General features: G+C 39.8%; 2 protein-coding genes across 2 annotated transcripts; one reads left to right on the top strand and one right to left on the bottom strand.

Moving 5' to 3' along the window:
* Positions 1-1,556: 1,556 nt before the first annotated feature.
* Positions 1,557-15,413, bottom strand: sez6l2 (seizure related 6 homolog (mouse)-like 2; the record flags this gene model as incomplete). Its single annotated transcript, XM_080044352.1, has 18 exons — positions 1,557-1,586; positions 1,797-1,908; positions 2,051-2,168; positions 2,379-2,417; positions 2,641-2,832; positions 2,956-3,150; positions 3,743-3,937; positions 4,510-4,706; positions 5,234-5,372; positions 6,564-6,758; positions 7,820-7,983; positions 8,819-9,002; positions 9,396-9,581; positions 9,913-10,105; positions 10,556-10,689; positions 14,376-14,591; positions 14,702-14,830; positions 15,353-15,413. 18 exons carry the CDS (start codon positions 15,411-15,413, stop codon positions 1,557-1,559), a joined length of 2,679 nt encoding a protein of 892 aa, XP_079900478.1.
* Positions 15,414-18,522: 3,109 nt separating this feature from the next.
* On the top strand, positions 18,523-22,977 carry asphd1 (aspartate beta-hydroxylase domain containing 1; the record flags this gene model as incomplete). The annotated part of the gene is made up of 5 exons (XM_080044388.1): positions 18,523-18,972; positions 20,147-20,353; positions 21,081-21,288; positions 22,138-22,251; positions 22,868-22,977. 5 exons carry the CDS (start codon positions 18,523-18,525, stop codon positions 22,975-22,977), a joined length of 1,089 nt encoding a protein of 362 aa, XP_079900514.1.
* Between the last annotated feature and the right edge of the window lie 529 nt (positions 22,978-23,506).

Raw genomic sequence — 23,506 nt, 5'->3', positions numbered from 1 at the left:
TGATATATTCACAAACCAACACAATTATCATGAAATGCTCATGTTTGTTCTATTGATGACTAGACATAACCACACATTATTCAGTGGGAATAATACATATATTTTCTACTGATTAATATTATTATCATTTAGGGGTAGGCCTATAAATAATAATAATGCGTTTTATGTATGTTCAAAATGAATGTTAAACCAAACACAATTTCTAACAGGTTTTTCCCACTGTACATATGTTGAATGTTTCTGTGTTATTTGAACAAATAATTGCTGATTTCAACAAGTTTTACACCATTCAACAGAGACTTTATTTCCATTTCAGCAAATAATGTACTGCCTTCAAAAGAGTGTATTCATATATGAAGCAAAGAAATGCTACTGGTGATAAGAGAAGAATTAAGTCTACAAAGCAACAGTCTCCAAGATCCTGCATTTGGCACAGTGAGTGAGAACACATTCACTGTTCAAACAATCATTTGTAAATAAATACATAATGCATCACAGCAAGCAGCCAAGTTTGTAATTTTTCATCAACATAGTGCATACAACATCAAATCTGATAACAATGATAACTGTTAATAACTATAATGATAATGGCAAGATTGAGCAGAAGCAATATAATTTACAATCAGTGCATGCTCTAAGCATTATGACATTCATGTCCTCACCTTTTCGTATATGTCATGTGACACTGGGTGACGGTGCACTCCAGAAACAGCGAAGAATAAAATAAACACTGCCTTTGTAAACAGTATTGCAACAACAGATGAAACACTTAGGGACATTAAATTATTTAACATTATATTTTGGCACTGAATTTTCATTACGTATATAATGAAAATATATAACCTCCCACTACCTTGTATAAGTGTATATATGAGGCTTATATATAATGTAGTATATATATATCAACCTCAATCAATATTAAGTCGGATATTTACATTCAATGTGTTTGTTTGTGTGTGTGTGTGTACATAGAGAGAGAAAGAGTGAGAGCGAGAGAGAGAGAGAGAGAGAGAGTTAGAGAGAGAAAATGACAAACTTACCACTCACTACCAATGTCAAACTTTTTCTCATGGTTCAAATTAAAGTATCCTCCCCCTTACTAACATCACTCTGTAAAATAAGACACTCTAAAAATGAAAAGAAAATAACATTCAGTGTGTACTATTACACTCATTTTGACAGTTACAAATTCAGTATTGCCAAGTTTTCTAATGTTTTGGCCTCATAATAATTTAACATAATAAATAAATCAATGTTATTTAGCCCCCTCATTTTTTTTTTCATTTGTTGTCCATCTCTTAACCCTTTCATAAGGCACCAGTCCTAATGATAGGATGATGATATGACGTTTGGCAAACCACCATCCCAGTGCAACAAATCAAAATAAAGAACTTGCACAATTAATAAACCAGAGAAAGAACAATGGCAAAACAGAAAGATAATCAAATATAAGTGATAAAAGGGGAGTGAGGCCTTATAATACTAAGGAATTTGTTTTCCAGAAGGATTGCATCTTTCTGTGATTTTTTTCGTTTCTCACCGAGACATTTTCTTCTTTAAATGGATACCTCGTACTCCCGTGTATCCTGTGGTCAAAACAAGAATTCAATAAGTAAAAAAGAAAATGAAAGATTGGGGCATTTTAAAATGTTTTTAAGGAGGAGACAAAGGACCCATTTTAATATCAATGAAACGTACATGTGAAATTGATCTATATATTAAAACAAATAGATATGAAACAGTCTCAATTAAAACAAGCATGAATACAACATTTGAAGTATTAGCCTCGTACTCACCCCTGCCTCATAAAGAGGGTTGTTGAAATCTGACTCGACTGTAATGGGACTGTAGGAGTGTGTGTGAGAAAGAGACTTCCAGAAGAGCGGCTTCCACTCTAGTCTGCATATGCTGGGAGTCAGAAAAAATAACATATAAATATATGGATACAAATAGACTGTATTGAGAACAGAGGTGAATACAAGTAAAATCAGTGACACGATCTCAGTGTTTACAAGGATTAAATATCACGTTGGTTACTCAGGGCACTTACTTTGTATAGTACATGTAAATTCCTCCAATCAGGAGGATGACCAAGATGATTGGCAGAATTATTGCCAAAGCAATGTTCTCACTCAGGATCTGATGGGACGGCTCAAATGACTGGGACACTGTGAAACAGTAAAACAAGTCCTCTCAAAAACAAGCCTTTTCACCAGCCGTACTGTTACTGTTCTCGTATTCTTGTTTTGGTTGTTAATCCAATTTGTCAAATATATTAGAAATATGCTGCTAAACATGTTTTAAATGCATTTATTATGGTTACGTTTTTTTTGTTTGCAGCAAATACACTTTATATAGTATAAAATACAATTAAACACCTTCTAATTTGTGATCATCCAAAAGCTCCTCATATGCCACTGTGTGAAATGAAGATAAGAGAAAGAGAAATCAAATTCAATATGTTAGATTACATCCAAAAGTCATAGATGCACCTTCAGGACCTCATATGTATTTTAATGTTGATAACGACACGTATGATCCTAATACCATCTTGATGATAAACGGGTGTCGAAATCAAACATAATCTTAGAATGGTCCAGAGCGATATAAAATAATTGCTGAGACAATGATGACCCTTACCTTTGCAAAATGGCGGCGGGCTGTTCCACTGAGAGGGATGGCCGGGAACACAGCTGATGATGACCTCGCCGATGAGTTCGTAGCCCTCATAACAGAAGAAGCGCAGCGTTTCTCCTGCCTGGTAGCTGTGCTTGTATAAGGTTTGGTAGCCATTGTCAGGGACTCCGGGGTTTGGGCATGGGTCATATTTTACTGTTCCAGAGCACACAAATACACGTGTACAGTATGTCATCTATTTGTAGGTAATTTAAAAAAACGTGCAGCACCAATAAAGCACCATAAACAGAGCAGCACAGTGCAAGTATAGGGACTTACAGACACACTTTGGGCTGCGGTCGCTCCATTTGGGGGTGCCAGTGTCCCGCCCGTGGCAGGAGATTTGGCTGGGGCCTTCCAGTTGATAGCCCTGGTTACAAGAGAAACGAACGACTGTTCCAACCGCAAAACCTGCTTCAGGGCGTACCGAGCGCGCTCCGTTCACCACGTCTCCTGGGTCGGGACACTGCTGGACTGTGGGACACATATGACAGCAAGCCAGTCAGCTTAGCTTTAAAAAGCTGTTTTTATGCATTTATAAGATAGCGATAATACATGACAGGAAAGAAGAAGAAAGAGAGAGAGAGAAGAAGAGGCAGAGAGAGACAACAGAGGTTTGCCATTAGAAGTCCTACTTGTGTGAGGATTGTTTTACCTTTTGGATAGAGTCAGGCTAGCTGTTTTCTCTTTTTATCACTTTTACGCTGAGCTAAGATAACCGGCTGCTGGCTGAAGCTACACATTTATTATAGATATGGAAGTGGAAGGCTATTAATGTTGTCATTAGCTTTTCCCGAAAACAGCTTAAAAGAAAGAACAAACGAGAACACTGCATTGAGTCTTTTTGACAAAAGTTAAACATGTAGATGAAACCTGATTGTGTTTAGAGTAAGAATACTATTTAAATAGTTTTGAAAAAAAAGGTTAAGATAAAAAACACCTTAATGTACATTTTCGACCTCATATTTATACTTGGCTAAAAAATTAACCAATGCAATGGAAAAAAATATAATTTTACATTCAGTGTTACTTAACAGAGGTGTCTGTGTGGAGGGACTTGTTTCACCTTTGACACATGTAGGTGGACTGCTGCTCCAGGATAGGTCCCACTGGCAGGTGATGATGTCAGAGCCCTGGATGTCATATCCTGGTTGGCACTGATAGGTCAGCACGCTGCCTCTCACAGGGGAGGAGTGGGAGGAGCTTATCCATCCGGACTCAATTTGAGGGAGGGTAGGGCAGGTGTCGTTGGGCTCAACCTCTGCACAGCACAGAGAGGGAGAGAGAGAGAGAGAGATAGAGAGAGCGCAATAAGAGGGTTTAAAATAGCTTGTTCAGGATTTATTCTTTATGCATGGGAGACTCTCACTGGACCTGTTAAGGTAGGGGACAGACTTTAACTTAGCCCTAACTGTTTATATAAAATGTTAAAACCAATGTGAAGGTTTATGATTTGTTTTTACATGTCGAGCCATAAAAATAGAGCCTTAAAGGTGCAATCAGAGATTCTGGAGAATGGTCGTTGTCAAACACTTTTTTGTCAAAATCAGTGAATATCTCCTCACCATCCGCTACCTGTCCGTACTGTGTGTGTGCTGAAATACACAGCCTAGGCTCTGTAAACGGGCATGTTGCTAGCTACTGTGGGCCCCCTTTGTTGACGTGCCTGTTTACAGAGCCTAGGCTGTGTATTAACACCAGATTTGTTTTCAGTTCACACATAGTACGTAGAGCCAGAGGATTGTGAGGAGATATTAACTGATTTTGACTAAATGGGATTTTGTCAAGCATTCTCCAAAATTGCTGACTCCATCTTTTAAGGAGCACACTTACCATGATAATGGATGAGGAATCCTTGACTCAGGATGAAGCTGGAATCATCCGGATCGCTCTGAAACTGAATGGTGACCTCTGAACCCCCGGACACCACCTGGAAACGCTCCCTGGACCCCAAGTACTGTCCAATCACATGGGACATGAGGTCACGTCCGTCAAAAACGGTCAGCACGTCAGTGTGCCGGATGTTCAAACTTTAAGGGGGAAGTACAAAGGGGAAAACAAGGAGAAATGAGGTTTCACTTCAGGGAGATTCAGTCTACCCACCTCACACACAGAGAGGAAAGCTAAGAGAGACAGAAGATGATATAAAACTGCAACATAATATCTTCCTTTCACGTTCATTTGCTAGTTTTCTTTTAATGAGTTACAATTTACACATGTACAAAGGATATTCAGCACAATATGTACAATCTCTAAATTCTCCTTCATCACAATGTTATCATTCGGTGTTAGAGTTAAACAAAATAGAAAAACATGAAGAGTGGAAATGATGTCATGTGCGCATGAGTCAATTTTGACACCAGAAAGTTGGTTCATTTAATGTTGTTTAGTTAATATATATGTTTTTATGATACATTTGTTTAGGTATTCTCACCTTTCTTTGACAGTTTGAAGAGGTACAGAGCGAATATGGTGAGAGAGAGGAGGGGATGGATGGATGACATGCAGTGAGCGGCCGCTGCGACATAAGGATACAATTTCAAAAAGAAACACTCACATCTGGACGTCCAGTTCAATGCGTTTCTCCTCGTTACCGTGGATCTGCCATATACAGTCCTGCCCCTTGGAGTAGCTGAGGGGCCAATCAGGAGACAGGATGGTACCAGCGGGCTCGGTCAACTCCCCTCCACACACAGCTTTAGAGAGAGCAGAAGAGAGGAGAGAGAGGTGAGGATGTGGACTGGAAGAGCGATCGACGGAACCATGAAAGCGATGATGAAATATCAGAAGAAAATTGAAGGAAAAAACAAAGCAACTGGAGAAAAATGAATTATTAACGGAGGGAGAGAAAATAAATAAATACACAGTAAAAAGGATCAAAGACACGTCATAAAGATTTCAGAAGGGCACTTAAAGAGGAGAGATGTGCTGAATAATATATGGTATCATGAGCATTGGCTTACTTAAAACTTGCATTAGATACACATCTGTGCTGTTCTCAATGACGTCATTAAAACAGTCTTTGCATTATTTATCGCCTGAATACGGTTATGCAATCATAGAATATGATCAGAAAATAATATAAAGAATTACACTGTTTCAACCTCATTTCTTCACACAGTAACCAGTGGACAAAAACAGCAAGGAAAGTGAGATGACCACTTTAAAGAAAGGAGCCAAATACAGCATTTCTATTTTGATACAAAGGCACAATTTTGCATGAGAGAAAACAAAAACTACCCTGGGAATATTTTAAACCACAACATTTGCAGGTTTTGGTCCCTTACCACCCTGCGAGAGAATGCGATCCACGGATGACCAAGACAACTGTACTCCTAGTCTTGTCAAGATACCCATATTTCTCCATCCACCTCCCAGTACATCACTGTGTATGAGTTATTTGTGCTTTCCTGCAAGCAGAAATACCACACAGCATATGGCTTTCAGAGCTTTTTTTTCACTTGGTTGAAACTATAGCACCTGTGTTTTCGGCCGGTCCCTGAATACATCTGCTAGTTCTAAATCTGCAACAGTCTCTCATGCTTTTGCACTCAGTTTTCACAGCTTGTCAGCAGATCAGCATATGACATCTTCTGGCACCCATCTCATTGCAATTCAGTTTGAATATTAATGAATCAAATGTCTCTCTCACTTTCTATACAAGCTTACAGAACTCTATGTGTTTTGGAAATGCAGATAAGGGGAAGATTTAAGTGGAGTAAAATCAACCATAGCTTGCAAACAACAGAAGGAAGAAGGCATAAGAACGTTTGTAATTAGAGAAATAAAAAATCTGATTGATTTTGTAAACTACTGGCAGGAGGGTTTTGACATATTACTAGATTCACTTCAACGAAACACAACCGAAGCTCAATCCTGACACTTACCTTTGCACACGGGCTCACTGTCATTCCAATGGGGATTGCTGGGGTCGACACACTCAATAGTCCCTGAACCTTGTTGCATGACGAAGCCCGGAGAGCAGGTAAAGGTGACAGTGGTGCCAAGCTGGTATGTGATGTCACTGCTGCTGAAATTTCCATGTGGCATGTAGGGCTCCCAGCAGTGTTCATCATCAAAGGCTTAAAAAAAAAAAGACAAAAAAACATTAGACACACTGGGTGTATATTTGTACTGAAAAATACAGAAAGGGTATTTTGTTATTCCCCATATATTGTTTTTTTTCGGATTATAGTAACTGCTTGAAAAAATTAAAGGTGCAGTCAGCGATTCTGAATAAAGCTTGTTGACAAAATCACATCTTGTCAAATTCAGTAAATATCTCTACACAATCTACGCTACCTGTCCGTACTGTGTGTGTGCTGAAAAGAAATCCACATTCTTTGCACTTTAAACCGGCATGTACACAAAGGGTATGTAATCAAAGGGGGCCCACCGTATAGCAACATGCCCAATTACAGAATTTAGGGTGTGGATTAACAGTGGATTTCTTTTTAGCGCACACACCCAGGTATCAAATCATAAGGAGGTGTTCACTTATTTGGACAAAAACTGTTTTTGTCGACAAGCGTTTGTTCTCCTTTAAGCAAAGATACCATTTTTATTGAGGTGAGAGCAGTGAAGAATTCCCTTTGGAATGAACCAGAATCTTAAACACACTAGACTAGAAAAATCTTAGGCGTGAGGCACCAACAACGTAAACTGTGAGCATCTCCAAAGCCTAAAATAAATCCCACTGACATGTGGGCAGGCTGTAAACACTAATACCTGTATGGCTCATTATGGCTGCAGACCATTAAACCCATTCCTACTTTAGATATAATTTACTGTTTGACAAATCAATTATCTAATTAAATTATCCCTAATTTAATTATATTAATATCATTTAATCATCCAGATTGGAAAGGTCAATTTAGGAAGTGCTTTCTGAGAAAAAAAAAACTTGTAACAAGTGACACGTGTCACTTCTGAGGCTTTTGAATTCCTATAATGGGTGGGCTCAGTTCATTCTATAACACATCATATGTGACTGGTTTGGAAGGCAGAATGCTGACCCAGGTATTGAATGTACAATAATGAGGTACGAAGCTCTGCCGCTGTCTTTGCGTTCTGCTGAATGTGGGAAAGCTCTCAATTAAGGAAAAGGATGCCTGACTGAGTTTCCAAAGTCTCTCTTGCTCACCCTCGTATCGCAGTGCCAGAAGCAGAGGGATGGAGGAGGAGTCAGCGGTGAGCTCCAGGTAGAGTGTGGAGCTCTCACTCAGTAACCCACGCTCTGGTACATCATCCAGGTCTGAGTCAAAGAGCGGAGCAGACAGGGAACTGTTTCCACTGCGCACAATTAACCTGAGAGGGCAAAAAAAACACACACACAAAGATGCCCAATGGTAAGGTGGAGAGCATAGAGAGGAGATATGTTTATGATCAGTGTCTGAATAAGGGATGCATACATGTGCATTGATACCAGATTGAAGGTGTCTGGTGTAACGTTTACAATACTGCTGGAGAATACACATATTTTGCTTTGGTCTCGGTCACTTTATCAATTTTTGATACATTTAGAAATCAAGAGCATTTTTTCTTATTGTGTAATAGTCAAATGAAAGTTTTCATGAAGTTAGACGTTAATTGTTAAGGATTATTTTCCATTTTTATTAATGAAACATTTTTAATTGAATTGTTTTTCGATCCTCAATGGTGACGAGTAACGGTGTGATAAATAATAAAAAAAAATAATAGCTGCAGTCTATTTTGCCCACGTGGGGGGGTTGCAGGACAAAAACACAAACAACTTGCATTATGGGTAATGTATTACGGTTAGGCCATTTTCCCATGCATCAGTTAAAAACATATTGTTCTCTCTTTTCTCTATTTAGTCTATTGTAGATACAGTAGCTTTAGGGATGTGGAATTTTAAATTGGACAAATATGCTTTAATAAATCAATAAAACAAAATCAAAATGTGTTTCTGCTCAAACCGAACATGAAACAAAGGTAGTAGAAAATAAAGGGAAGGCTGTTCTGATCCGACTGACTCTGAGCTTTTTCAACAATTGAACAGAACAGACTGGTAATTGAGCATTTAAAAAAAAACATCCAAATCAGTTGGTGTAGTCTATACTCTCTGCAGTCCTAAACCATGCAGTGTCAAGAAAAGAAAACTTGTGAAACACAAACATACTTATCGTCATCTTCATCCAGTGCAATCCTCTCAAAGTGCAGGTGGAGTCTGTGTCCCTCCTTAGCTTCTATTAACCAGTGGCAGCTCAAGTTATTTCCGTTACTGTGGTTGCTGACAGACGGAGGGGGTGGTGACAGTATCCGGCCCACTGTTGCGTTACGAATCCAACCTCCACAAGATACAGCTATGGAAAGAATTATATCCCATACATTATTTCCCAAGATATTGCAGCTGTTCAATTTCATTTAAAGGTGGAGTAAGTAATTCTGGAGAACGCTTGTTGTCAAAATCACTTCTTGTCAAAATCAGCGGATGTCTCTGTTATGAATGACCCGCTGTCCTTAAAATCTGGTGTCAATACACAGCCTAGGCTCTAAAGGGGTATGTAAACAAAGAGTATCTTAACAAAGGTAGCCCACCATAACAGTTTACAGAGATTTTTTTTTCAACACACACACAATACCTAAAGGTAGTGGATCGTGAGGAGATATTCACTGATTTTGACAAAACAAAAATTGACAACAAGGATGCTCCAGAATTGCTGACTCCACCTTTAAGTCTCAATCAGTTTACTGACCGACACACTGTGGCCCAGGGGTGCTCCAGTGAGGTTGTGTTGTGTTGACACAAGTAGCCACCTCATGGCCTCGAACCTGGAAACCCGGATCACAGTGGAAGTGGGCCTGACCTCCGGGATGGATGTCTGTCACTGTCACTCCGCCGCCCTCAGGAGACAGAGGGAATGGGCAGGACAGCAGGAAGGCTGTTGATGTTGATGCATGGAGAAAAAAAGTTTATTTTATTTTGTAAAATGGAGGATTGAAAGAAAATTTGAGCTTCTACTGGGGAATTTCTAGCACCGTCAGTCAACTACACTACACCACGCTGACAGAACTTTTCTCATTCACAACATGCCACTGTTTTCTGAATTCTCCACATCATATTAAATAATCAGTTGCATGTTGATCCTTAAAATCTACTCTGCTTGTTTGCTTTTAAATACACAGGTATGCAGGGTTTCCTCCCAGTCACAGAACACTTGTAACAGGCCGGTCATTTGTAATTATTTTATGAAACCGGAAGGGTTCATTTACCTTGATAGTGGAGGCTGAACACGCCATGGTTGGTCTGTCGGAGACTGCGATAGTGTATGTACACCTGATTGGTTGTGCTGCGAATCACCTGACCCTCTCTCATCAGCGTCTCATTGGCTAAGAGCTCCGGAACCAAACCTCCATAGCCCATGATCGTCAGAGACTCCTTCTTAGAAAGGTTCACCTTCCTCACCTAGAGGCAAAAGAAAAAGAGGAAGTAATGACATGAAACCTGTTTCTAGCAGCTGTCTGTTATATATACACTTGCCAGACAATTCAGAAACTGAAATAATCCCAGAGTCATTCACTGATTTACATCTAACACATGACAGGATTGAGCTGTTTTTTAGTCTCTCCTATGCAAACAAGTGCAAACCCTCCTTTTGGCAACAACACTTCCCACTTTCCGCCTTTTAGCTCAAAACTCACAGTGTTTTCGCAGATTGACTCACTATTAAAACGAAAGCTTACTCCCATGTGATCACTGCTACAGTTTCTTCAAAATGTGCGACCAATTATAAATTCTCACCATCAGAACAGAAGCATACATATTTAGTTTAAGGACATAAATGACTATTTTACCGTGGCCTTTGAATATCTTAAAAGATTCATGTTTATGGATTCATGGGAAAGGGCAATTTACCTGAATTTCCACACCATAACCTGCGTACACAGTAATGCTGTAGGTGCATTCCAGAGGGGAAAAAGATGATGTTGATGCAGGATCTGGTGACTCGACAACATCCTCCATCGCTGACAAAGTCGCATTGCATTGTACTGTGAAAAGAGGGAAAGGGCAGGATGAGAAACAGTTAGCCCAGAAATACATCAAACGCTATCCACTTTGCTTCATACTACAGGAATGCTTCTGCAAACACACATTTAGTTTTTTTTACCCCCATATCAAGCCACAGCACGACTCACATTTATATGGTTTAATATTTAATATAATACAGTTAGCTCAGGGGCTTGTTGGCAGGATCTGAGTTATGAGTGGTCATAGATGGCTTTTTCCCCAACTGATATTTTCACAGCCAGTGAAAGGATGCTTCAAATCAAGGTGAACCATGCACAGGCAACCATGCAAACTCTGTGTATTCCATAGTGGGCGTACGGATATATCACTATTATTTCGCACTTGAAAGATATTTTTCTTCAGGCACTAAAATGACACAGACCGAAGCAGAAGAGGACTATTTTTTGTTTTATCCCAGTGACTGTCTTTTCTTTTCTTTGATGATTGGTGTGATTGCAAATTAGAGCATTCAGTGATTCCAAGATTAGAGAGAAGTTACATTTATTTTATGAGTTCTCTCAAAGGGTGCAGAAGATAGGCCACAAATACTTGTTCTGCTAGTGTCAGACGTTGGGCGATGCTGTAGTGATTTAGTAAAGGGACCTTGACACTACAAGCAATGCTGTCTCGCTGACAATGACAAGAATTATAACCATACAGGTCCGACTCTGCTTGGCTGCCATTGTTGCTATAATCAAATAAAATGGTATTTCTTGAGTGCATATACAGGTGTGGTGCTAATTTGATTTATTCCGTTGTGAGAAATAAAGATTGTTTAATCTGACCTGGGGTGTATTTTATTCAAAGGGATACAAAAAAAAATAAAAAATAAAGTCACAGCAAAACTATTCAGCTGAGTAGGGTCAGACCTCAGTCACCAAGGCTGGTTCAGAAGCAAGACAAATATTGTATGTGAAATTCTATGAGCAATGATGCACAAGAGGGGGCGCTTGAATACTCGTTTGCAGTTGACTTCTTGAGGGTGGACTGGTAGAAAAATATCAAACGAAAAGATATATGCTTCCATAACAAGAAAACAACATGTCATAGCAGACAAGTGGCTCTGCTACTCGAGTCACCTGTCCAGGACGTCAACAGTTTTCTCTGATCTGTTGCAACAGAAAGACAGCAGTAATCTTAACAGTAAAACAGTAAAAGGTCTCCCATTAAAAAATGCATTTACACCAGATAATGATGATACACATATGGGTAAATTTTTCTTGGTTAATATGTTGCTAGAGAATTCAGACGGTTAATAGCATTGCATAAAGAGTAGTAACAGCTAGCCTGGCTCTGTCTAAACGGAATAACCCACCTACCAGCATCTTTAATGCTAACATGTAGCTTCCTATTTACAATACAGACATGAGAGTTGTACTGATCATGTCATCACAGGCTTTTGTAAGCAAAAGTGAATTTCGGAAAATGTCGAAAAATTCCTTTAGTGTTGCCATGACCGTGGAACATGTTTGAGACATTTCCTTACTACCTGGAGGGTGTTTCATAGGGGGTTGAAAAGACAATTCCCAGTAAAAACAATGCAACCACAGAGGAAGTAAGTGACACACACACACACACACACACACACACACACACACACACACACACACACACACACACACACACACACACCCACACACACACCCACACACACACACACACACACACACACACACACACACACACACACACACACACACACACACACACACACACACAAAAACAACCCCCTCATCGGTTATTCAACTCCCACATCTGCTGTAAATAAGCTAACCCAACACCTAACTGCTAAACCACATTTCCTCCACTCTCATTTGTGGCCAGTGCCATCTTTGTGTATTTTATTTCATGACTAGAATGAGTAACGGCTCTCAACCACCTGCAGTGAGAGCAGGGACCACAGCTGAATGAAAAAACTGTCACTCAAGTGCTCATTGCCAATTAAGTTGAATTTTGTCACTGTAATAACGACTTTAAGACAACAAAATATATTTAAATTTTATTTTCAAGGTTTTTCGACTTAAATAAATACTTTTTATGTGACACTGTGCAATACAAGCAGCGAATGTTTCACACAACCACAGAATCCCCACCACACATTCCTTCATGTCCACGCCAATTTGGTAAGTTTCACGTCTCACTGGTTACATTTTTTTTAAAGTTATCTGCTTCTCCTTATCTCCAAACATTGTTTCCTTTGCGAGTTATATACATTTTATTGAAAGCAATAATAATGGAAGTAGTTTGACTTTGGTTCCAATCATTAGTGTACTAAGCAGGTAGAGCAATGTGTAGTCTTTATAAACTTCATGTGTTCATGGTTCAGGCCACATAGAGCCTGGATTCTCCAGATTTGAAGACACAAGGTTGATCAACCTATTCACCCAGTTCACACACCTTCACTGTCCTGTGTTGTATTTAATTTCTGGTCACACCATTTGTGTATGTGTGTTCAGTGTCGGCTATCCTAACAATCATCCAAATGATGCTGAAATCCTCTCACAGCAGTTTATGCTTGTTAACCAATCTACTGTCTAGCTTTGGGTTATGATGGAGAGATAGAAGCAATTGTTTCATAGAATACTTTAGAAAAAGAAAGCAGGAATGCACTTTGTCATCTTCATGACTATTCAGTCACTCATTGCATTTTCCAAAGTTTGATGCATGAATCCTGAAATGTAGAAATACAAGCTGCACATTATTGCAATAATAAGAAATGTAAAGAAAATAGAAATGTAGAAAAAAGGCTGCACTTAAGTGTTCTTAACTCATATTCTTACAAATCAGACATGTTCCAATGTTAGCAGTGAGTTAAAAATCTAAAATCAATACTGATTATGTTATAGAAAAATCCCTCACATTTCCAGCAGGTGAATGGTAAATGGCTGCATTTATAGCTGGTAGCTATATTGTTGTTATTTATTGTTGTCTCCATAGCAAGCCTACATTATTCTGCCTTAGCCACTAGAGACTGAAAACAATATACTATACAATAAACATATACAGTACATGCACAGTACATTTTCCTTCACAAGCAACTCACGTTGTATAGTAACCTGTTGATGTTTCATCATGAATATTTTATGACAACATGCTTCACGTTACCTCGTTTGTCAAGATCTCCTTGTCACTCCTTTTCCAAAGCAGGGCATGAGAAGAGAAATTACTGAAATTGTGACGGGAAGCGAAGAGGATAGGAACTAGTTGTAGATAGTGGCGCCTCTAAGATTGTAGCAAATCTAAAGCCATGGGTGCGATCTTGAATTGTTTTGATTGAAACTTTTTCACCTTGCTTTATCAGGACCGTGACTTCAATAAACAAGCTACTGTTGCGACCTAGAAATGAAATATATAAAAATTGCATTGAGCTATAAACGTACATGGGAATATTATTTAACAATTAGACTGATGTTATTTTATCACTTTATTTTCTTATTATTAAGCGGAAGTAGATTTGTGACCTTGTACGTCATCAGGATGTGTTCCTGATTGTGGTGTTGTAAAGTTGACCGTGAATAAGACACGCTGTGAAAAAAAGTCAGTGAAAACCTTGCTAAAAAAATATATGCAGTCCAGGGAGAATAAAGTTGCCAAAACGAAAGAGTCGTTAATTTAAGGGTGCAACACTATACTGTGGGAAAGCCGGGTGATGGTGTCATGCAAGTACCTGGCATGTGCATAGTGGTTATGGTGGTGGTGGTGATCAGAGTGGTGGTTGTCTCCTCCTCTATGGGCAGTGAGGACATGGTATTCCTGGGTCCTGTCTGGCCGGCGGTAGAGGAGGAACTTAAAGCTGTGGTGAGCAGCCCCGGTGATATGACTGTCGCGGTTGACTCGGCCTGCCCAAGGCCAGGCACGGCCTGCGTGGGGTTGGTGGTGGTACCTGCATATTCCAAAGGTCCTGTTCAATGTAATTTCCAGTGAATATACATATTTAACATTATCCTGTTGCTGCATTATACCTATAAGCCTAAGAGGCCTGAGTAAGTGTACCTGTGCCTGCAGATGGCTCTCCTAAGTATTCTTTACTCTGCAGGGCGGCATGGATCAGGTCACCCAGAGGGTTAGAGTCCGGGGTTGACGTTGGTGGTGTATCAGGCTCGGGAGTCATGAAACTCATTCCTGAAATGGACACGGCTAATTATTAGTTTTTGTTATTTACAAAAAAAAAAACACAATGAAAACCACATAGCTACCAGGACATGGCAAACAAACTGCAGAAAATATGTTTTATTTTCTAGATTCAAAGAAACAAAACAATCAAAAGCATTCATTAAAAAAACACAAACACAGGCATGCAAGCACACACTCACGCACGCACACGCACACACACTCACACAGACACACACACACACACACACACACACACACACACACACACACACACACACACACACACACACACACACAAGCACACATGCATGCAGGCATTCAGGCAGGCTGGCAGGCACGCACGCATGCACACACACACACACACACACACACACACACAAGCACACACACATGCAGGCATTCAGGCAGGCTGGCAGGCACGCACGCATGCACACACACACACACACACACACACACACACACACACACACACACACACACACACACACACACAAACCACACCACACCACACCACACCACACAAACACTTACCTGCAACTAGGTGGATCATCGTGACAGACAGCACCACAGCAAAGCATGACGTGAACATCATGGCTTTGGAAGAAACTGAATAACCTGAGAAGGTTAAAGTGAGCAGATTTGTAAGCAAACTATATTGTGTTTTAATGTAAATAAAACAATTACTGCTTCTTGTACTGTCATGCAATTTCTTATTAGTAGCTAATAATTACTGCAGGGGACACAGAAATAACCTAAGTTGGCTGGAGTGGTAATGAATGGCAAATTATTATTCACATCATTTAAAATGATCTCGCATTTCAGGATGAGCATATGTTTACACCACACAGGCCACAATGAGAATCAGAGGATAATTGCCATTTAATATTGCAAAAGCTCAGCTACATCAATCAGGAAAATATCCATTCAGTACATAAGATTATATACAGAAGCGTCAATGGAAATATAATAGGCCTTAAAAGTTATTTTTTACAGGCCTAGGAATAGGGAACAGGTACACATCGCACACGGTTTAAATATTCAGGCTTTGCCTCTGAATTTCTTACCCAAATCTGCAACAACATGCCCGAAAATGCGCTATTCCAAAATGCACTATAGGAGCCTACCCTCGCCGCAGGAAGACTCTAAACCTTTATCTATTATCAACCTGTTAATGTTAATGTGTCACAAAGCCCCTCCGCTGTTAATCGAGGCGTTTCCTCGGTGAAATTGCCACCCTGGTGTGTGACAAAATGATGGGGCTATACGAGGCAGCATCACTCGCACCTCCCCCGGCCCTCTTTGTGCGGAGGACGATTTTTGACATCAGTCATCACTAAACCGTGAGACTGACAACCATCTAAGCAACGTCAAAATTCTCTTACCGCTTACCTTTATCTTCCAAGCTGCGTCCAGTGTTCTGTTACTTTGACTGTATCCTGTTGCTTTGGGCCCCGAGAACACGTCGGGGTTTGTGCTGGTGAGATGCCCCTATAGCTGGTTACCGTGTGGTTGACGCATTCGGCTATGATGTGAGGGCATTTGTGTTGAAGCTTCAGGTGCACTCTAGCGACTGCACGCGGTAACTGCAGCAGCGCGCGGGAGATATCCACATTTTGTCTGTGGGCTCTGGAGGAGCTGTCCACCAGTGGGGTGCTGGAGTGTCTCCGAAACAACCCTGCACGGTTATTGAAGGTAATCAGACGAATGTTAGATGCAGTACGCGTATGTTTGCGCATATAAATCCCTGCATGTGCAACATGGTATGCATGGCGAACATGTTTGAGCCGTGGTTCCCTGCAATGGTTGGATGTTTGTGCTAACATGAAATGCGTACATTAAACATGAGCCAGCTGAGCTGAGGGTGCTGGTGCAGAGCAAAAACAAAATGAATGCTGAAGCAACTGCAAGAAAGGCGACCCAAGTCCACAATTTATGAAACATCTATATGATAGGCTATCTAACCGTGCCGTAGCCTAGGTTGGCAGTGGCATCACTAAGCATGTAATTAATGGCAACTGCGAAACGAATCAGTTAGAATGAGCCTATTAGGATGCAGCCCTCCCACCCAAAACACACCCGCACGCGCGCATACGTGTCCGCACGCATACACGCAGAAAAAGACGTGTAGGCTGCGCATGTTCTCTGCTTTTGGGTAAAAGCCGAAAGGTCAGGTCTCTGTAGCAAACATGCCCGCAAACACACACACACACACACACACACACACACACACACACACACACACACACACACACACACACACACACACACACACACACACACACACACACACACACACACACACACACACACACACACACACACACACACACACACAGCTGAGGTCTAACCTGCCAAACTGTTATCTAGAAACATTTATTTTGTGTTTACACATTTAGAAACAACTGAAACATGTCTAGTGATTGATTGAGTGATCCTTTTTATCAAAATGGGCTTTATAGTTTGCCATTCCTTATCAAAATGGGCTTTTTAGCTTGTCATTCCTTATTTTGTGTCAACACCGTCAGACACCAAAAAACACAAATAAATGTTCCTTCATTTTATGTTAGACCCATGAGATGTATAGTGATCACAAATATTCACCAAAACTGATAGAGGCCATGAATAAATGAATAAAACATACTTCAAAAACAATATGGATACAAAATGTAATGCAACCTATTGGCAGTGTTTTTGTGTGATAAGTGAAAAAGTCAAAACTTATGTTGAGGCTGAGTTAAAAAGGTACATAGGCAACTAAGGCTCAATTGTGGAAAATGAAACAAACTGTGAATTTAACGCATTACAGTAAAAGGAAGAAACATTGCCTAATTGTCTTATTAGCAGCCAAGGTTGATGAGTTTGGAGGGAAGGGCCATATAGTATGACTTCTGAATTTTGCCCTCTGTGAAATATTTTAGCCACAGCCACAGCTAGTTACTTCAGAGAGCAAGGGGTCCAATATCAAGACTTAGATAACAGCAGACTTACATAATGCTCAGTCTTAGAGGCAACTAAACCAAAAGGTCAGTGGCTTGATGGTGGAATAGCATGCTGACCTCTTATTTCTTCCAAGTGCATGTTGGGTTAGGCCTCAGCTCCCTGTGACTATGAAAGTGATTTAAGTACAGAGAATAAGTGACAGGGTATAGACTGTTTGAAACCATGACAAGACTGATGACCATGGGTGTTTTTGGACTGCAGCAAAGAAGTCTAAGAACATTTACTCCTATCATTTTTACATTATTTAAATTAGGAAAAATCTCTGTAACACTTAACAATAAGGGTACATTAATTAACTGATTATAAGTTAATGCTTACTTAACGCTATCAATGATTAGTTAATGCATAGTTAATGATCATAAACCATTAACTAACTGTTTACGATTAGTTATTAACAGTTAGGTAAGCATAGACTATTCTTTGTTAAGTAATGCTTAGTTAAGCATTAACAGGGCACAACTGTTAGTTAATGCTCAGTTAATGTTTATTTAGCATTAACTAAGCATTAGCTAACAGTTAGTTAATGTACCCTTATTGTAAAGTGTAACCAACATTTCTCTGAATAAAAACAACAACACTTATAGGTTGGGATGTAGAAAGTCTGGAGTCAACTTATGAATTATTTCTTCACTTTTTACTTACCATAGTCTTTCAATCTGTTTCTCTTTCAGTGTTTTTTGAGTGCCTCACACATTTAAATGATGCACTGGTCAATGGACACGCTGCCCTTGATTCCATACATGGAGTTGGGTGTCCATTCACTGAGCGGCTTTCTGTGGACTCTACTGCTACTCTTTCTGTGGCATTGTTATCGGATGGGCTCCGATCTGCCAATCCCGGGACACGCACATGCTGGAAAGCTCAAGTCAGTCTCAAGACGCTCCTTGATGTCCCGTCGCGGTAGTTCCAGAACAAAGTGCAATGCGAGGTCCAAGCTTTTGAGGAGTGATCCGATTGCTCCCTTTATTTCCATGGAAACAGAGGAGGATGAGGAGCAGGGACAGGGCTACCTCACCCCAGTGCTGAGTCATGCCTTGTTCCCAGCACAGGCATCTGCAGAAGCCAAGAAACTGTACACAGCACTGCAAGCCTACGCCAAGCGCTACAGTTGGGTGGGCATGGGCCGCATTCATAAGGGCCTCCGTGAGCAGGTACACGTTTATTCCTGAAAGGAATAGTTCAGTATTTTTTAAGTGGGGTACTTTGTATGAGTTACTTACGCATAGTTAGTCTTTTACCGTATGGAGATGGGGATGGCGATCAGTGCATTCGAAAAATGTAAATGAAGAATTCCTAAATTTACGGTTCAATTAAACTGATATTCGTTTTTAGGTAAGCATTTATGTGGAGAAAACATGTTTTTTTGGCTGGCCCCCTCTGCAACAGTACAATGCTGATTTCGCTACAGCAACTTCTCCCCCAAACTGCTTACAGTGACTGCACTGATTGCTAGGGGTGGGAAAAATAATCGATTTTCCGATTAATCGCGATTCTCTCTCGAACGATTCCGAATCGATTAATAAAAGTTAATAATCGATTTATGAATTTTTTTTTTTTACTAGTATTTAATGTTAGTATTTCCTGCGCCACTGCGCATACACACCAAACAAGTGCAAGTTGTTAAAAGTGGCGACAAAAGGGCAGAGAGCAGCAAACCCATATGCACTGGCTTTGTGTCTGTTTACGTTTTTGTATGAGAGCTGAATTCCAAGCCATACTTTTTGCACAATGTGTTGAAATGACATAGAAAATAATAGAATATAAATCCTATAGAAACATGATTCACAAGAGTAGAAAGAAAATTAAACTGAATCGGTTTAGTTTTTATATACTTCCATATTGTGTTGAAAGCTGCATTGATTATTGCACTGGTCATAGAAAGTCATATTTGTGACAAGAAAAGCTTTTTCTCTAATACAATATTAGAGAAGGTAATTCATCTGTTGATTGTATTTAATGATCATCACAAAAGTAGGAAGTGATTAGCAAACTCTGAGTAGCAAACTCAGATGTGTATATAAATATATTTTTGAAAATCACACATAGGTATGTACGTAAAAATTGCATCGAGATGCATTGAGAATCGATTTTGAATCGAATCGTTGACCTATGAATCGGAATCGAATCAAATCGTGAGGTGCCAAGGGATTCCCACCCCTACTGATTGCCATATCCATAATTTAACAGACTAACTATGCATAACCTCATACAACCCCACTTCAATAATAGTGAACCATCCCAATAAAAGCCATAAGCCAGGTGCCTGCTATTGGCAGTAAAGCTTGTGCATATGAGTTGTTTACTAATATATTGTTCTATCTAAAGGTCAGCCCGAAGGATCACTCTGCTATACAGAAGCCGCATCTTTTCTTCCTGCCAGATGTTCCCAGTGTTCCCTTCTTTCCACGAGACGCTCATCGACATGACATCGAGGTCTTGGAAGCCAACTACCCTGCTATCTTGGCTGAATTCAAGGCTGTTTACCAGCGGGGCATTGACCCCAAATTAGGCTGGACCTGTATTGGAACAAAGGTAGACAATGAAATTGTCCATTCCCAAAAAAGGAGGGGCAGCACAAGAAACAATTGCCGTGCTGTATATACCAATCAATATCTGCTGTAAAAAGTACTGTGTGAAAGTAACTGGCACAGTGGCACAATAATACCAGCTGAAACACACAATTATAGTATGTGGGAGAAAAGGGGTAAATGGTTTTTAGTACAGTTCATGAAATCAGATCGATAATTAAAAAGAATATACATATAATTAAGTTGTAGAATATCTTGTTTGCAGAGTTTTAATATTACAAGTTGTTTGTGACGTATGGAATGAAATTATTGAAATTATATATTTTTTTAAATAAATTTCATCTAAATCTCCACCACTTTGTCCCATAACTGCATGGACAAATTGCTTTGGTTTCCGAGACTCTTCCAATATCCCATGTACAAAAGCAATTAAACAAATACTATCTAATTCCAGGTCTAACTATATCTAAGTATAGGTATAGGCAATTATCACTAATTTGATTTATTATTGTTCTTGTTTTGTATGCACTATAAGGATGGTTCAATCTACCTCAATTAGGCCAAATATATTTATTTTGTGTTCAAATGATCAGTATTGTTTGTCTTCTCTCCATTACAAATCCACCTATTAGCTCAGACATTAATAGAAGAATGAATAAATGAACTGTTTATTTCTGATGCATGTGTCTCATCTGAGTCATATGTAAATTGCTGCTCATGGTCTTTTTCAGGGCCAGGCAGTGTTTCCTTTGTACAGCGCAGGTGTCTGTGTGGCAGGCAACTGTCGCTCCTGTCCCTGCACCTACCGGACATTTCTCACTCTACGCACTTTTATAAACAGCAACTCATTGGGATCGGCTGGATTTTGGATGTTGGGGCCCGGAGCTACGCTAGGGAGCTCATATGGACCCACCAACACACGCTTACGTTGTCATCTGGGTGAGTAAAGCAATGGCTACAAAGTGGTTTATCTACATTGACCTGCATCTTAAGACCTGTAACTGACTCTCTCAACCAAAATGTATACATTTATGATTTTGCTTGACACACTCTCTTGATAGCTCATGAAATGCACTCTGTGATTACTGTGCCAACTTCCATTAAAATCAATTATATGAACTAGAAGATTACCACATTACATGGACAAACAAATCTCTTCCAACTTATGATCAAATACGTTGTTTAACCTTCAAAACATGCCTGTATCTAATGACATATATAACTTAGTCAGCCAGGGTGTCCCTCATCAACTGATCAATCTCTCACTAACTTTAAAGGTGTTCATTTCTGAAGCAGTTTTGGGCATTGGCTGTATGTTTGCTTCATGCCAGTACCTCCCAGAATAGGATGTGCCAGGAACTGAAAAACTATTTCAGACAAATCAGGATACAACATTTAACCCCCCTATGCACATCCAGGTGTAATTGGTAATGGCCACAAGTAGATACCACATAGATAATGTTCAATGTTAGAGATGCACTAGCAATTGTTATCAAGTTGAATAAGAGACAATACAGAACTATGTTATGGTTCAGTATACCAGTACATGGTGTACTAGAATCAAGAAAACAATGTCAAATAAATAAATAATGCAAAACACTAAACCACGGCATTATGTGATACTTTGCAGGTCGGGGTTGAGATTAATTTCCCCTGTAGTTTATTTTGTGTGGTGATCTGTCTGGCTATAATCCTTCCTGCTTCAAACAGACAGTGTATGCCCTTCTTAGCTGAGAGAAAACAGAACATTTTGCTTTCAAAGTTTAAAGACTGACACCACGTCTGTAGGGTTGCAGACTCCACCCCTGTGTGAGCTGGTGGTGGGAGGGGAGCCACAGTGCTGGTCTGAAGGACACTGCCTTCTGGTTGACGACTCGTTCCTTCACACTGTCTCCCACAAGGGTCGGTGAATCAAGTACCATTTTGAAAAATAAATTGTATTGTGATATATATCATATCTCTGGTTGAGTGGGATATTATTGGATTAATTATTGACAATAATTTGTATTTAATTTAAGGCTGCACACAAATGGAAACAAATGTTTATAACAATATTTAAAATTCTCTCTTAAAGGTGGAGCCAGTGATTCTGGAGAACGCTTGTGTCAAAATCAGTGATTTACTGATGTACTGTGTGTGCGCTGAAAAAGAATCCAGTGTTAATACACAGCCTTGACTATGTAAACAAGCATGTTGCTAGCAACGGTGGGCCTCCTTTGTTTACGTATCCTTTGTTTACACACCAGTTTACAGAGACTATAGGCTGTGTATTACCTCTGGATTTTTTCAGCGCACACACACAAAAAGTCATCTCATCAACAAGCATTCTCCAGAATTGCTGAATCCACCTTTAATTGTTTCATTATTTAACATGCACACAAAAAACAGAAATGCAATGCCTAATATCTGTGTACAAAACAAGCAGTAGTATTTTTCAAATGCACCTTTACTTAAATATCTTTCCTAACAGCTGAGTTACATTTTGTATCTAAAATTGCATCCGTTTCTATTTGTAAAGGGCCTCCAGATGCTGGACCCCGGGTCATTTTGAGTGTAGACCTCTGGCATCCAAACGTGGCTGCAGCAGAGCGGCAAGCCTTGGACTACATGTTCACCCCGGACCTCTGAATTTGTTCCTGCACTACCAATATACAACATGCAGGGATGCCTTAACTTAGCCCTGCTTGTTGTGGGTCATACGTCTCTTTGCAGTCGATAAATCACTGTGGGAATCTGCTCTAAGAATTATAAAAGCCATTAGCCACTTTCAAGTGCTGTTGGATTGATGGTTTGCACAAGGAAGTGCGACAGGAAAAGATTATAATGGATTATGTTAAGCTATGCTACATGCTAGACAATATTTGGCTGCAAACTACTAACTGACAGCCCTTGGAAGTACAATGGGATGGAATCTTTGAAGAGCAGATCTGCTGTTACTTACTGGAAATCTTATCTTGACATCATATTCCATGCTAGTGAATGCTGTTTGCATGTAAAACATATCTGTCCTGATTACTGGACTTGCATGTGCTCAAATCGCCTCAGGAAGGAAAGCCCATTGGAGTCACACTGGGATGCTTTAATTAGAAATGTAGGTAGATTACCTGTGGTTCAACCAAAAAAACTGTGAGAACATATATACATCATATACATTTAT

The sequence above is a fragment of the Ammodytes marinus genome (genome assembly GCF_949987685.1).
Source record: "Ammodytes marinus genome assembly, chromosome: 16".
NCBI classification, from domain to species: Eukaryota; Metazoa; Chordata; class Actinopteri; order Uranoscopiformes; family Ammodytidae; genus Ammodytes; species Ammodytes marinus.
This window is presented reverse-complemented; position numbering and strand designations above follow the sequence as displayed.